This window comes from Leptidea sinapis, chromosome 41, assembly GCF_905404315.1.
Source record: "Leptidea sinapis chromosome 41, ilLepSina1.1, whole genome shotgun sequence".
Classification (NCBI taxonomy): Eukaryota; Metazoa; Arthropoda; class Insecta; order Lepidoptera; family Pieridae; genus Leptidea; species Leptidea sinapis.
In genome coordinates, this window is record NC_066305.1 from 7,528,675 (window position 1) to 7,545,270 (window position 16,596).

Genomic DNA, 16,596 nt, shown 5'->3' on the forward strand with positions numbered 1-16,596 from the left:
AATTCTGTGTCGGCCCAACAGCCCATATCATCATATCTGAGGTTAATAACTGTATTTGAACACCAGGGGCAGCAACGGTGGTGAGTCGGGCAGCGATAGTGGAGGCGCGGGCTTCAGCCGGGACGCCGTGGGGCGCCGCTCCATGTCGGAGAAGCGTCACGCCGCCATGGACGCGAAGTCAACCGGCACCTACAAGAAGATTAAGGAAATCAAGGCCGCTCATTGTAAGTTGATACTCGCATTCTCGCCTCCGCCCTCGAAATTTTATCATGTTTCGGAAAAAAAGTCTCTGTGATAAAACTTATTTAAATTATTAAGAAACAGGGTGTCTTTTTTGATAAATGAGCGTACGGGTCACATTTTAATGTTCCTATGTCGTATTGTCCTGGAAACACCGCGCAAGGAAGCTCATTCCACAACGGTCGTACGTGGAGGAAAGTTACTTGAAAACCGTACTGTGGAGGAACGTCACACATCCAGATGGTGGGGATGGTATACTAATTTGTGGCGTGTCGTGCGAAGGAGACATTTCAGTGATAAATGCAGTAAAAGACAAACAATAAAGCGACGTACCTACGCAACGCCCAAGATATCTAGCCGTTCACAGAGCACTGGGTCTCCGTCTCCATACTCCATATTATGTGGCTGGAAAGCGCAGCTTTGAAGAGCACTAGAATGTGAGCCGGCTTGAAGTATTGCCTTGCTCGTCCAGCTTTTCGAAGCCAATTTGGCTTATATACCCAACACTCTCCTCTACAAGCCACACTTCACACCGCTACACTAGCGCCTCCTCGCGGACACCTGCTCCTCACTTCACTTTACTCGTTACAAATATTTATTAAGTTTCATTAACCCAGTAATTCCAAAGTGGGTGTAAATACTACGTAATAAGAGGCGGGATGGCCTAATTATAAATTGAAATTATGTTTAGAATGAAATGAAAAATAAAATAAGTTTGAAATAGTAGTAATTACTGTATGGCGATTAGCGACGAAGTATAATCCGACTAAATTTGAAAGCGAACAGTTGCTTAAAACGTAGTGAATGTCGGCAATCTTTGTTTTTAACAAGATTATAACCGTCATCTGTCAATCTATCAATGATTGCACGTTTCATACAATCGAGTGAATCGCTTTTTTCTTACAAAGTTTCGCTAGGCTGAGTAATTCCACTAGCTGCGGAACCCTTCAAACCGTAACACGAAGATTGTTTGCCCACCTTAACTTGGCGGCAGAATTATAAGGCGCTGTTGGTACCTTATCTAGCCAGCATCTATTCTAAAACGAAAAAAAAAATATTAAATATCATCTGATTATCTCTATGTTCTGTGTTTTTGGCAGCATTGCAAGTGGGTCCGGCGCTGGGAATGCGCAAGTCGTCTAGTCTTGAATCTCTGCAGACCGCCATACATGAGACGCAGCGGATCCCGCGCAACGAGCCGATATATGCGCGTGCGCACCCACGTAAGTACAACGCTCTTATAATTTTGTAAAGTACAGATAATTACTACTTCAAAATATTGTAAATTTACTGTTTGTTATTATTTTTACAAATTGATCGATTTGTGACATCGATTTGTTTCAAAATTTATAGATTCTGTGATCTGTCCCAGCGCTCTTACAAACTGAGCCAACCGTTCGAGTGGCGAACAGTTCCTAATTCTTGGTATGTCTTGTTCATTTTTGATAATTATGACAGCCCTCAAGCATTGGCTGACAGATGACAACGCGGCGCCGGACATCGTGCGCGGCTCCCCGCAGCAGTCCTCGCTCTCACACAAGAAGCCCTCCCTGCTGAAGTCCCTCTCCACTATGTTCAGGTACACCATAATGTCTGGAAGAAATAGAAATATATTTATTCGCCATCGAGAGTGACAACAACATAACACATTGCAACAACACTTGGTAAACGTTATGAAGCTACATCACTTCGTAAAGATGCTTTGAGATGGGCAGAAGAACTGATAAAGAAATCTCAGACCATCTTTTAAATCATATAACAACTAAGCCCATTTAATATAATGCTGTACATTTTTAGGTGGCCAACACAGAACCAGACAAGAACCAAGCATTATTATCTTTTATATAATATACTATACTATAGTAAACATTCATTGTCAAAGAAGCTTTAATAAATTTCTTGAATATGTGCTCAGTGAATCATAGTATTCTGTCTGGAAGACCACGCTTTACTAGTTGTCTCCTTATTCTCCAGCCCAAAGCCATTTTTAAGATAGCACAGATAATTCTTTAATTTATTAATTTATACTTAAAATTTTATATATTTTTATACTTTTTAAAAAAGAGTTAAATAAAATAAACACCTACATAGATAAACTTAAAATCCAAATTGTTAGAACCCTCATCCTAAGGCGATGAAATAAATACTTGCAAGGAAAACATGTTCAAATCGATTATACCACCTGTTACTTTCCCGTGATAACGATTTCCTGTGCTGAAGGTTTTTTGCTCAATTGCAATTCGTGAATCAGTAAAAGTAATGGCAAAAATGGTAAAATAAAAATAATGGTAGTTAAAACTATTATATACACACACTAATATTATGTATTATAAATATATACGAATGTAATAAGCATTAACGTACAATAAACAAATATACACACATCAAAAAAGTCTAAGCAACATATACTTATTTAAATTTTAGGATGGTTTTTCACACTATAACGTTGTATTTTATTTTAAAATAATATTTTTAGGGTCCTATGATTTAAAAATAACAGCTGTTGTCTTTATAAGTTCTTTTAATAACAGAAATTAACAATATTACAATATAATGCAGAAAGTTAGGTACATTAGCAACTAAACATTTTTTTAACAAAATGAAATTTGTAAAGAAAATGAATTTATTGTGAAAGAATATGATAATTTAATACAAAGTATGGCCTCCTCTGCTATTGAGAACTTGTCGGCAACGATTGTTGATTGAATTAATGAGACTGTTTATGTCATCTTGCGGTATTAGCTCCCAATGGAATTGTAGCAAATCCTTCAGCTGTTGGGTTGTTGTCACTCCGTCCAAGTCCTTAAAAACACGTCTCTGGAGCATGTCCCATGTATGCTCGATGGGGTTGAGGTCTGGCGATTGTGCAGGCCAGGGTAACCGGACGTTCTTCGTTGTGTAGTATTGACTGGTTCACCGAGCTGTATGTGAACGCGCATTGTCTTGCATTAACGTAAAATCGGAGAAAAGGTTTGTGCAAATGGATGGACATAAGGTCTGAGAATATCCTCAACGTAATTTTCAGTGTTCATGTTTCTATTTACAAAAACGAGCTCAGTTCGCCTGTTCTTCATAATGCCGCCCATACCATTACTGTTGAGCCGCTATATTGATGAACTTCTTGAATGCACCTGAGCCTTTCAGAATTTCCGGGCTGACGGTACAATCGCACTCTTCTTGTATCTCTTAAATCTCTACCCACGCGTCTGGTAGACAGAGTTTTCGTTTAGATGTGTTTCGACCGCGCTTTGAACACAACGCCACGCATGACAGCGTCCGTATAGCATATTCATACTTAAAAAGGATGCTGTGTCGTATTTCCGGTATGTGCCCTTTAAATTAACAAAATTGTGTAACTAACTGGACGTTATTAATCGTCTTACTAAATAATTAAATCTTAATTGCTAAAATTAAATGTTCTTACCTCGTGTTCTAAAGCTTCTATAGAGCGTATACATTTGAAGGAATATTTCAATGTTATCCATATAAGTTTATGTATACCTAGGTAACACTGAAAATGTTTAGAAAATAATAAACGGCTTAATGTGGAAAGTTGCCAATACTTTTATTGTTTTTCGAAGTAATCTCCGTTTCTCTCTACACATCGTCGCATTCGATGGAACCACTGAGATAAACAGTGGGCCTATTCTTCCTTAGGGGTCTCTTATATGACATTTTCGTACGATTCACTGCACCTATAGGGCTCGTAAAGCGAATACCTCAAATTTTATCGTCGGAATCCATCTAATACAAAGCTTCCTTACCGCCATAATATTCGTATAATATCTTTTGAACTGGCCTCATAGCAATGCCTAGGCTTGCCCGTATCTACTGATAGGTCAGTCTCCTATCTTCCTCTATCATGCGTCGCACAGCACTGATGTTATCTTCAGTAGTCGCTGTTCAGGACGTCCCTCACGCGGATCATTGAGATTGCTACGTCCACGCTTAAATTCGTTAAACCAATTGTAAATAGTGGCATGAGATGGGGCTTCATTAAGAATGCTCATCGCAGCCTATTATAGCTTTGTTCTAGAGAAAGCCCACAACGAAAGTCATAATAAATCATTGACCGAATATTTTCTCGCGTTAGGTTCATTTTAACGTGTAAAAAGAGTTTTAGATTTGCTGCCAATTCGCAAAAACAAATGACAAATAAATGCAATATACTACATAAGGTTACCAAAGAGTTCTTAAATTGAAATTCAAAAAAAGTTTTCATTAGCAATGTTTCTAACTGGCCAGTTCTAAACATTTTCAGTGTTACCCACGTACGTATATCTTTGCCGCTCGGATGTTAATTACGGAACGACTGTAGCCTATATATGGTGGGCAAAATAATCATTTGCCTACAATTTATTCAAATTAACATTATTATAGCGAAAAATGATTGCCATATTTTTATTTAAAAATAACTTTAAAAAAACTTACTGTTGAGAATGTAATGCTTTGATTGATATGGGATTTGGAAGAGTTTCCGCAGTAAGATATATGTAAATACACCATATATACGTGTAACACGTCCGCCGTTCCGATGAATCACTTACACTCACTCGTGGTGTAATAAGTCACCATTGTAGCGACATGTTTAATACGGCTATGTAACTTCTTATACCTTATTTAGATTTCTATGATTTGGCAGTTTTCTACATACTATTACTTATACTGTGCCACAGCTTTCTTTTCTACTACTTGAGTAATGTGTACAGGATTGGCAAGCCTCACAAGAAGATGGAGACGGAAGGGTACATGCGATCGACTCCCGGCCGCTGCTCTGAGAAGTCCATATCAAGGGACGCGCTAGAGCGGCACAACAGAATCGACGACACAGACGAAAATACTCGACACAGGTGCACATACATATATATTACTCATCCCGCCAACATATTTGTATATATGTCAATAGATACGTCTTTGTATATATATTTCATCTATAATGTGCTATATTCAATTCAACATGTATGTATACTTATGTCTTTTATTCACATCAACAGATAAATATTGTGCTATAACGCATTATACACCAATAGATTTTATTTAAAAAATATCTGGCTAACAGACAGTTTTTGTGTATCGAAAGATAACGGAGTTTTTAGACAAGTTATTAAACTATTCAAAAATCCTGCGCAAAAAAATAAGACAAGTAAATGTGTTCAGTAATAGTAACAGATAAACCATTTTTTTTTGTAATTTTAAAATATCGGTGTATATCACGCTATTAATATAGATATCACGCCATAAGTAGGTGCGTCTGACATAATAAGAGGTATTACATACGCGGCTTTAATACTTATATATAAATATAATTTATTATATATTTTATACACACCATAATATAAAGGAATTATATCATGGACTATGTTGTTAACGTCTGCTTTATTTTATCATAGGGAGGAGTTGCGTACAAGACAGAGCAGCGAAAGAAGTATTCGATCGGAACGCAGAACTAATGGCCCAGCCATACAGGTGTGCTAAACATATTGACATCTATTACTAAAATAAACATATATTATTACCATTATCACTTGAAATTAACACGATGTGCGGAAATATCAAATGACCATGCAATAGGTTTTTTCATAGTTATGTAGAAGACACACTATACCAACGGCTATCTACTTCACTCTTATGGTTATTGAATATAGTTAAATATAAAATTCCTTAATTACAATTAGGTTCTTGGTTTTTGATGTCAGTTAAAATAATATTAATATTTTCAAATAATAATAATTTCAATAGTATGATGCGATTAACGCACATTAATTTAAATGATTTTATGGTGTAACGAACAACCTTTCACAAATAAAGTGCGGTTTGTACGTTTCGGTCTAAGTTTGTGAATATCTACTACTCGAAGTTAAGATCTAAACTAAATTGATGTAATGATGATGAAAGCTCACCAACAATGAGGTGAATTTTGCAATAAAATAATTATATGTGGAATTTAATTATTAATTAATTTAAATCACTTTTGCAATAAAATATTTTTAATTATCAAATACTAACTTTTAAAAAATTTGTCAGGCAATGGAGAGCGCCTGGGGACCAAGCGGCCATTACGTTAACTATGAAGAAATACAGCAAAATTTAAAGTAAGTATATACTTTCAATATATTATTATAGTAAGTTTTTGAATGTATTTTAATTATTTATAAAAAAATTGTCTCATAATTACTTAAATTTGTTGTAGGGTGGCTATGATTTATCGTTATTATGGATTAACTCACATCGGATAAAAAATAAACGAAAAAAAAATTATACTGGGTTTGAACTCTTGTTTACACTAAAAACGGGACAGTAGTGACAAAATCAAGTAAATCATCGTGAAGAAGTGTAGTTAGATTAATCTGATTATAACATCAGATAATTACGTCAGTCACTCCGTGACCATGGCTACTGTAAAATCGTCAAAATGCTTTTAAATACCATGTTTTGCTCCTCGAGAAGGTTCAAACTGATCCACTTACCAAAACCGTGTCTTTTTCACATTTAATTTTTTTCATTAATTGGATATCACGATGTAGTTTGCGTCGTGAGAAGCTGAGTGAAGTTCAGATCGGGCAAATGAGGCGGCAGGTGCACGCACAGAGAGCCAAGGCTGAAGACGAAAGGTATTATCATCGATGTAAAACTTTACCACTTTGAATGTTATAATTCTATCTATATTAAAGTAATTTTATTTCAATTTTCATTCTAAATAAAAATAAATACAACACATTTCAAAACAGCTTGACCATTGAAAGCAAAATGTCCTTAATTTATTAAAATAATGAAATGTTGTATGTAGCTGCATAAAATCTTGTCCGGTATACCTAACGACAAAGGTTTTTAACCAGTCTGTGTTGCCCAATGATAACTTACTTTGGTCGCTAATTATGGGCCTGATGAGAAAGGTCATGGTCGCATGGTCGCAAAAACGCAAGGGTTGCTCTGTATGACTATGCCCTGCGGTATCATATCAGAAATGTTGAGATCCGGGGGATAACCATAGTCACCGACATAGCCCAATTGATTGCGAAACTGAAGTGGCAAGGAGCAGGGCATATAGCTCTATAGAGAGATGGCCGCTGGTGCAGTAAAGTTCTCGAATGGCAACCGCGTACTGGAAGACGCAGTGCTGGTAGGCCCCCTACAAGATGGACCGATGATCTGACAAAAATCGCTGGAATAGGTTGGATGAGGGAAGCGCAGGGCCTTTAGATCTTTGGGGGAGGCATTTGTCCAGCAGTGGACGTCTTCCGTTTGATATGAAGATAATAATTTTGTAATTGCAAGTTTCATTAAAAATTTGGCATTTTAAGTATTACAGACCCCGTACATTTTATGCAGAATCAAATTGTTTGGCTCTTCATATGTAAACTGTACCATTATTTATTATTATATTGCTGGCGACGCAAGTCTATGCTAGTTTGTTTTAATTTATTGATAACAATCAGGACTTCCTAGATAATTTGTCACGCACTTCGCAGTTAATCATCTTGAAAATGTCATCTCACATCTAGAAATAAAATACAACGCCTTTCTGTAATAATAAACTTAATTTGGAAATTATGCAGTAGCGGTCGTTATGCTAAAAAGCTTTGAATAAAATACTACATATAAAAATATTCACGATACATTTCCGAAATTTAATGCTGTTTTGTACGAGAAGTGATTTAATGACTATGGAAGAGATACACGGAAGTATGTAGAGATGATTATCAATAAAATATTATATAATCTGTATCTAAAAAACTAATTGCTAAACGAATCCTTAAGACATTTATTAAATATGTATGTTTTAAAGGTTTAGGTATATTAATAATGATATGTTCAAGTAAGTAACTAACACTTATTTTATTTTCCGCTCGCTCGGTGTGTGGGTAACTGGTAAGATGCATGTGTTTCGTTCTGCACTTACACGTTTAATAGTTCACAACTAATGACAGGTTAGACTAATTGTTGTTCTGGCCTCGTTTTAGTAGTTAAAGTCCTGACGGTTCCTATTTTTAATTGTTTCGTTAATAGCAGTTATTTACATTTAACATTATATGCCAAGTATACCTGATATAACACCTAAAACCTATTTATATTTCCCCTAAATTATTATGAAAAATCACTTCCAAATGGCGTCTTCAAAAATTCGAAGTAGCTGTAATCTCGTTACTATATTTTCACTTATATATAATGTGGTAGGTGGTAAAACTACTTACAAAAATTAACATACGATTGATTGAATCATAATTGAAATCAAAATATTGAACGAAAGTTATAGGAAAAAAAGGTTTTTGTTAATTCATAAACACTTTAAATAAATAATCATGATAATCTATGCTACAACATTTAATTTGTGTTATGTTTTAATTATCTAATAATAACATTACAACTCAAACACTATTGTTGAATTAATATGGTTATTAAGTACAATGTAAAGTAAATTTATAGCGTGGTGACTTTAGGTTAAACTTTGCATTTTAAAATATGTAAACTGCAGCATTTATACACTTCATCTGTCGTCAACTTTGCACTTAGTATTTCCGCATTGGATGAGCTAAATATTGTTTTATTTAAGAATTATCTTACTTAGTAACACGGACTACTAAAAAAAGAAGGACTCCGCGCCGTGATATTAGCAAGTGAAGCACTTTCAATAGTGTTTGTGCGGTTACGGGGTATACCAGATACACGATTTTTTCTCCCATAAATAATCATTTATTCACAAATACTTTTATAGTATTGTTTTTTTACTTTTTCACAACGCACGACGGCATTTTTAAAATATTTTATTGCGACGCAAGCTGATTTGTCACAGATGATGGCAAATCTCATAATGGCGGCCGATCGGCTTGTATTAGTATAAGTGTTGTATTTACACGTTTCCCGGCTTGTTTTGGTACCTCACTGGCATGTAAGGTGACACGGAGTCCTTCTTATTTGACTCGTTCGTGCTTAGTAAGTATATTTATTATATTTTAATTACGATAGGTACTTGTTAATAGTTTTAAAATTGAGCTAACCTAACCTTGGCTAGGCACACTTTTTATTATATACCACCCATACAAGATTTATTATTAGAAAAATAAATGATTTATACTTTACTTTACCCTTCCTCCAATTTGCAAAGAAAAACCATTCATATTAAATGCCTCTAGAATATTACCAAAATATTACATGGTTTACTGGGGATAGCCTGTACTATGCCTTTTTTTAATACAATACACACATAACATATAACTTGAATCTTAATAACTGGGAATCATAAATTATAAAAATATTTACACTTACCTACCTAGAGATTAGAACCTTTAGCGCAGATGTTAGGGCCATTAACCTCTAGACATCAAAATATATCTTTCGACACAGTTGCTCGTAAAGTGAGCCTTATTACATCGTTCTTAGGGCAATAAACCGATTATTAACACACACGGGCATAATAATATTAGACACTATTGTATAATAGAATTATCCCTACAAAGTTAAGTTAGTACCCAACTACAAATTATATGAGAGTAAACAGAGAATTTTTCAATTAAACCGGGTAATGTAGTTTTTTTTGTAACTACAACGAGGTTTTATGCCGCTGAAAATCCATTTACATTTTTGGAATAAATAAAATATGTGTCCCTAATTAAGTCTTAGTGTCCCTATTTATTATTATATTTTTTTAATTAACAATAATTTGTTATAAAATATATGCATTTAATCACTAAAATTACAATTTTGATGTAGAGCCATACTTATTAGCCAAGTGTTGAAATTACAATTACATTTGGCGAGTGCAAAAAAAAATTGCTTGTATCGCATTTGTTGCTGAGTGGTAAATAATTGTACAAAATACTCTATACCCGCCAGTAATACTCAATCCAATATCGTTTTGAAAATTGTACACTCACCAATTGTTTTAATAATAATAATATATCTTCACATCTTTTTTTGTCATCGTATGAAATTCGTGAGCCTCTCGCTCACTAGACACTCGGCTTGGGACATTGTTCACAAAATATGTATATTTTATGTAAACAAAAATATGTTTTCTAGGCTATAACTTAAATATAGCTGGCATTATTTCAGCTGTTCTCAACCATAGCCTAATATCTAATGTTGATTTATGTAATTAGTCGTCGTGGGGTCAGCGGGTACCACTCGCAGCGCTCCTGCAGAGACGCTCCGAGACCGCAGTCCAACTACTACGAGTACGAGACAACGGCAGTACAACCCGTGCGCCGACCGCCCAAACTGTCACACTACCATTGACGGTAACTAGTCTGTAGGCATCGCTGCAGTTTTTCGAGTAATAAGACTAGCTATCGTTGTTAACGCCAACAGTTCTCAATTGTATTTCAGAAGAATAATTATATTAGCTTTATTAGTCAGTTTTGTAAAGAATTGTTAATTTTAATTCAATATTATTATGGTAAACATCGATGTGAAATTCAATCGCATTATAATATTTGTTGATAATTTTTCCCGTTTTTGAGAATAGAATTTGTATGCAAAATGTAGTTGTTGTACCACTTAACATAAATAAAACCAAAAAAAAATTTATAATAAACTATATTTTATGTACGTACTTAAAATTTAAATTTTTACTCCGGTCCACGTTTACTGAAATGATGGACACCATAGTTATTATACCTCGCACCGAGTATGTCGTCGTTTTGCATCGATCGTTAGTAATTATTGTGACTTTCCTTCGAATGTCAAGGTTAGCATCATTACTAGCTTTAACAACTGCAGTTCATAACATCATATAAAATAGCATCAAAACGGCAATAAATTTTATAGTAGACATGTGTAAAATCGCACGGCAATTTAGTATTTCCTGTTCGGTTACCCGTATATTTACGGTAACTGTAATATCAGAATAATTATTATGGAAATTTTTCTGACCACGTCAACTTGTGAACCCCTATTCTTTTAACGTTAAAATTACACGAAGTAAACACCTATAAGTATTATAATTATGTATTTAATAGGAAATATTATAGATAAGTACATAATTTGGAATTGATTTAGCGATTAAATAATATTGTTATCGATGACAAAAAATAAGCAAAAATGCTCGTGGATGCTATTAATAAAATCGGAATATTTGCGACACGTAATTATGAAAATACCCGCAAAAACTAATGATATTTTAGATTATAGATAATTTTAAAGTTAGCCGTCGGTTTTTTATGAGTGTGAACACATTCCTAAATAGATTTGGTAAGGAATCATTAATCAAAGAAGCTTTAAAGCGTAGTTTAGTAATGTAATATAATATTGTGTACTTTTAGATTTGTTTTAAGTATTTTTTGCTAAATTCGACTGATGCGGTATCAATCATTTATTTTTAAATTAATGAAATACAGGATTAGATTATCTTACAATAATGACACATAAAGAAAATAACGCCGAAAATAAAACTTAATAAAAATGTCTTTGTTATAATTTTACTTAAATACTAAACATTATTTGGTATGGTAAAGACATTTAAGGTAATGGATTCGTAACTTGCAGAAATATTAAATATATAACAGTGTGTGTTATTATTCTACGGTAATAAAAGTCTTTGATAATTTAAACGTCTAGATAAATGCCTCTTGCTGTTAGACAACGCATGAAAACAGGCCAGGTTTATTACTTAAGTCTTACGTGCGTGCGTATAAAATATAGGTTAATAGCTAGCCGTAATTTTTTCGTCGTTGTCACAGCTGTCTATCAAGACGTATAAATATTTGAGATATATGTATACAAAATAATTAATCCGCTCTTGTTTTATGGAGATACTAAAACATATTCCGTCATATTTGTGATATTACTATAAGTACTACTACTTATATCTAAGTCTTGTTGCCTTGGCAGTAGAAACTACTTAACATGATCAGTGAATATTTATCTAAAGATTAACATATTTTTTCCTTAAAAGTATTAGAATAGTTCTCTCGTTGCACTGAGGCCTTGAAAATATTTCTTAGATTAAATATTATTACAATTTTTTTACATTCATTTTGTAAATATTATTAGCTATGTGACATATATTGTAATGGTTATTTTAAAATGAACAATTATTAGATATTGTTAGATTTAGGAAAATGTTCAATATTAGTTTTGCATATACCTAAGTGCCCATATTGTACATACAACGTGTTTTAACGTGCAAACAAATTTGATAATATTAATTTTATTTCTTACTCATTTATTTATACATTTTATGTATAAATAAATATTTATTTTGTTATATGAAATGCGATCGGCCATGTGTACCTTAATAAACAAGAACACAAATTAAATTTTGTTTTATTTTTATATTTTATTAAATAAAATCGTAGTATACCTAATATTGTTAATTATTTCGTCTTGAAAAATAAAGAATAGAATAAAATAGAAACACTTTATTAACAGTAAAACACACACCTTCAATTTAAGCAAAATACAAGTTTTTTTGGAGATAATGAAATAATCTTAGATTAAGGATTGGTCTCCGCTGCGCTCCAACTAGATACCGCGGGCGTAGTCGCAAAGTGAAAGTTTCGAACAATGTGACGTTGACGTGCCACATGCTCTGTTAAACTTTGCTAATAATTCATACTGAAATGCCGGGTTGCGTAGTAAAACTTGGTATAAATAATACTAGAAGAAATAAGAAAGACACTGGGATCACATACCATCCGTAAGTATTTAGTAATTTTAATGTAAAATAACACGAAGCGTATGTTAACGGCCTCAGCAGCATGCATGTCGGTTGGTCATGTTGGTAACTTATGCGTCAATAACATCAGCTACGCGCATGGTGCTGTTGGCCCCCTCCGTGAGTGAGCTCAGAAAACTCCTTAAAGTTTGTGAGTCTTATGCGGGTCTACATGGTCTCCTATACAAAGCAAAGAAAAGTGAGGTCATTGTATTTAAGGCTGGGTAACAAGAGCCCAAGAGTCGTACCACCAATAAAACTTAACGGTGAATCTCTAATAAGAGAAGAGCAATTTAAATATCTTGGGCACTTTGTAACCGAAGACTTAATAAATGATTTAGATTTATGAATATTAAATGTTATTTATGTATATTGTATACATTATTAGTTTAGGGCACGGACGAGTAAAAAAATAAGGACTCCGTGTCACTTTAGTGTAGCACCAAAACAAGCCGATTAACGTGTAAACACATAGCCTCATACACACACTTACACTACTACAGGCCGATAGGCGGCAATTATGAGAATAGTCATCGTCTGTGACAGATCAGTTTGTGTATCAATAAAATATTTTAAAAATGCCTTCGTGCGTTGTGAGAAAGTGTAAAAACGATACTGAATAAGTATTTGTGGCCATATATGATTATTTAAGGGAGAAAAAATTGTGTAAATAGTATCCCCTGTAACCGCACACACACTAGCATAACAGTGTTTCACTTGCTAATATCACGGCGCGGAGTCCTTCTTTTTTTACTCGTCCGTGGTTTAGGGCTATATAATTAACACGTGAATGTGTGTCTATTATTATAAAAAAACAATGTATCATATACATACCTGACTTTTTAACACCTACCTTACGTGAGGCAACTATTAACTTACCTTCGCTTAGTACCAGTTTCATGGCTTCATCTAATTGTAATAATCTTACCAACGACATGAACCTGTAATGTATAGCAAATTACTTGTAAAATACATGATATTTTGTGTTAATTAGCAGCCATTTCATACTTACATAATTATACGAATTTTGTACTTCATATCATTTGTAAGGAGTGTTGCAATACTCAAATCTTATTTATTATATTTTATATTTTTAAGGTGCATCCACACAAGCCCGGCCGCACGCCCGGAGGCTGACTGGCACACAACAAAGTGTTCTTAGTAAAAACTTAATAATAGAAAATTTTATTTCTATTCTTATGTATATATATAATTCTTATAAAATCTTGAAATTTCCATCTGGTATCCCATGGAGGAAAAAGAAAACAAAATTGATTAGAATAAAAAGAAAGGTTGAAGAATTGTTCCAAAAGCTTCGAAGGTGATGAAATCGTTGTCTCTGTGCGGTAGGAATAGGAAATTATATGTGTCGAGGATAAATAGTGTGTACAGGATGAAGAGTTTTCTTAAAAGAAAGGAACTTTAAGTAAAGAAAAAATTGTATTCAAGTATTAATGTATTCGGCAACATACGAATATGTTCAGACTTTGTATACAATATTTAACTTCAAAAATACTGTTAAATTTACTACTGAAATGCAGATTATCTAAAAGATAAGACTTCCAGGGACTAGATTATGAATTTTCATTTCATGCAAACCTGTATAAAACATTGTACCTACATACGGCGTACCATTACGATGTTTACTGATGAAAAGACATAAAAGTGTATAAAAACTATTTATTTTTCAGACAGAACTATTAATATTAGCGACACAGAACAACAGAAAGTATAGAACTATTAACAACAAAATTCCAAACGAAACAATGAAAACTTCAAAAACAATGCTTTGTTTTTGAAGTTTTCATGCTATCACTGCTGTGATAGCACGAAAATATCATGACATGCACCTAACGGTAATGACACTCCAAAACGTATAGTCGCAACAGGACGAGCGCGAGGGGGTGAAGGAAAACTGGGTAAACAGGGGGTATTTCGTTCCAGCGAGGTCCAGAGATAATATGGCCGTGTTGTAAATGACTAAAGATACTTGTCCTCGAGTTGGTTTGTATTTCTGAATCCATTCACGCCAATTAGGTTTGATAGCTGAGTGAGCCGCCTTTTATCTTAACGATACTGTCTCCACAAAGGGCAAGGCTGTCTATTGCATGACCGACACAATTTATCTCAGAAGAGTAATGACGTTCGGATGTTTAATGAGCTTGTTGGTACATTGGTATTGAGTAACAAGCCACGTGTCGCTGGTTTGGTTCCTGTTGGGAAAAGTTCTCTCTGTTGTCAATAAAAACTTTCTACTCGATCATTAATATGTATTTTAAATGAATAATCCAATTTCCAGATTACGAAAAGGAATCGAACCCTTATTTTAAGACCTCGCATTGCCACTAATTTTTTTATGGAAAAGGAGGAGCGTACAGGTCACCTGGTGTTAACTGATCACCACCACCCACTTTCCCGCCCCCACATTCTGTTGCAACACCAGAGGAATCACAGGAGCGTTGCCGGCCTTTAAGGAAAAAGTGTACGCGTTTATTTTGAAGGTAGCCATGTCGTATCGTCCCGGAAACACCACACAAGGAAGCTCATTCCACAGCTTTGTAGTACTGGGAAGAAACCTCCTTGAAAACCGCACTGTGGAGGACCGCCACACATCCAGATGGTGAGGATGATATCCTAAATTGTGGCGTGTCTTGCGAAGGTGGAATTCGGCGGCAGGAATCAGGTGGAACAGCTCTTCGGAACAATCTCCGTGGTAAATGCGATAGGAGACACACAAGGAAGCTACGTCTCTACGCAACGCCAGGTGATTGAGCCATTCACAGAGCACTGGACTTCAGTTTGCCCCATGCTACGACCTTCTCAAGAGAGGACTCGGTAGAAGACACAAGTTTCTCCCGGCACTGGTTGACGATTTCGCGAGAGAGACCTGCATCGCCCTTGTATACGGTATCACAGAATCATCATAATTTTCTCTTTATGACCAGAGCTGTAGTCTGAATACCAATGTATGTTGGAGGTGTTCGCTTATCATTGATATGCAGAAGAAACAGTTTAGGAGATAACACGTAGCCTTGGGGCACTCCAGCGTTCACGGGCTTCGAGTTCGAGCAATAACCGTCGACAACGACCTGTATGCTGCGCCCAGTGAGGAAGCTGGAGGTCCACTTGCATAAACTCTCGGCCATCTATGTGCCAGAAGATCACCTACCAACCGACCAGGGCGAAAGCCGTACTAATCTAGATTAATTAAGATTAAAATAAATAGTTCTAGAATCTAGAAGATTCGATTCCTTATATTAATGAAATAGGAAAAAAATATCAAATAAATACCTAATCATCGTCCGTCAAAATTTCGTTGGTATAAAAAGCATTATTAAAATTAAAGATAACTCTATAATTATGTGCCGGAAGCAAGTATTTCATATTATTATTCTTATATCAACAGAATAAATTTATCATTAAGTAGGTAGATAATTAACTGTCAAAACTCTGACAACTATTGTTAACTATTGCTTGTTTAAACCTCCTGTTCATTATATGTTTAAGCTTTTTTTAAATAATATTATAATAGGTCAGAACTTTTAAGAAGATGAAGATTAACCCGATTGGACTGAAACTAGTCGGTACCCACACCGATTTATCGTAAGTAGCCAATATAAATAAATATGGAATATTTAAGGAGTTATAGATTTAATCGCCATATTTAATATTCCTCAGACACCACTCAGAATGTATTATGAAAA

The 16,596-nt window shown here is 34.6% G+C and overlaps 1 protein-coding gene across 4 annotated transcripts in view; it reads left to right on the forward strand.

Moving 5' to 3' along the window:
- LOC126976464 (partitioning defective 3 homolog) overlaps positions 1–12,494 on the forward strand; it is a 92,050-nt gene extending 79,556 nt beyond the window's left edge. For all 4 annotated transcript variants that reach the window (XM_050824790.1, XM_050824791.1, XM_050824792.1 and 1 more), the window contains 8 exons: positions 67–224; positions 1,341–1,463; positions 1,699–1,819; positions 4,950–5,090; positions 5,631–5,706; positions 6,265–6,332; positions 6,765–6,851; positions 10,338–12,494. In XM_050824790.1, the coding sequence (XP_050680747.1) occupies positions 67–224; positions 1,341–1,463; positions 1,699–1,819; positions 4,950–5,090; positions 5,631–5,706; positions 6,265–6,332; positions 6,765–6,851; positions 10,338–10,473 (910 nt within the window). In that variant the 3' untranslated portion in view covers positions 10,474–12,494. The remainder of the gene's footprint in view (positions 1–66; positions 225–1,340; positions 1,464–1,698; positions 1,820–4,949; positions 5,091–5,630; positions 5,707–6,264; positions 6,333–6,764; positions 6,852–10,337) is intronic.
- Positions 12,495–16,596: the final 4,102 nt, after the last annotated feature.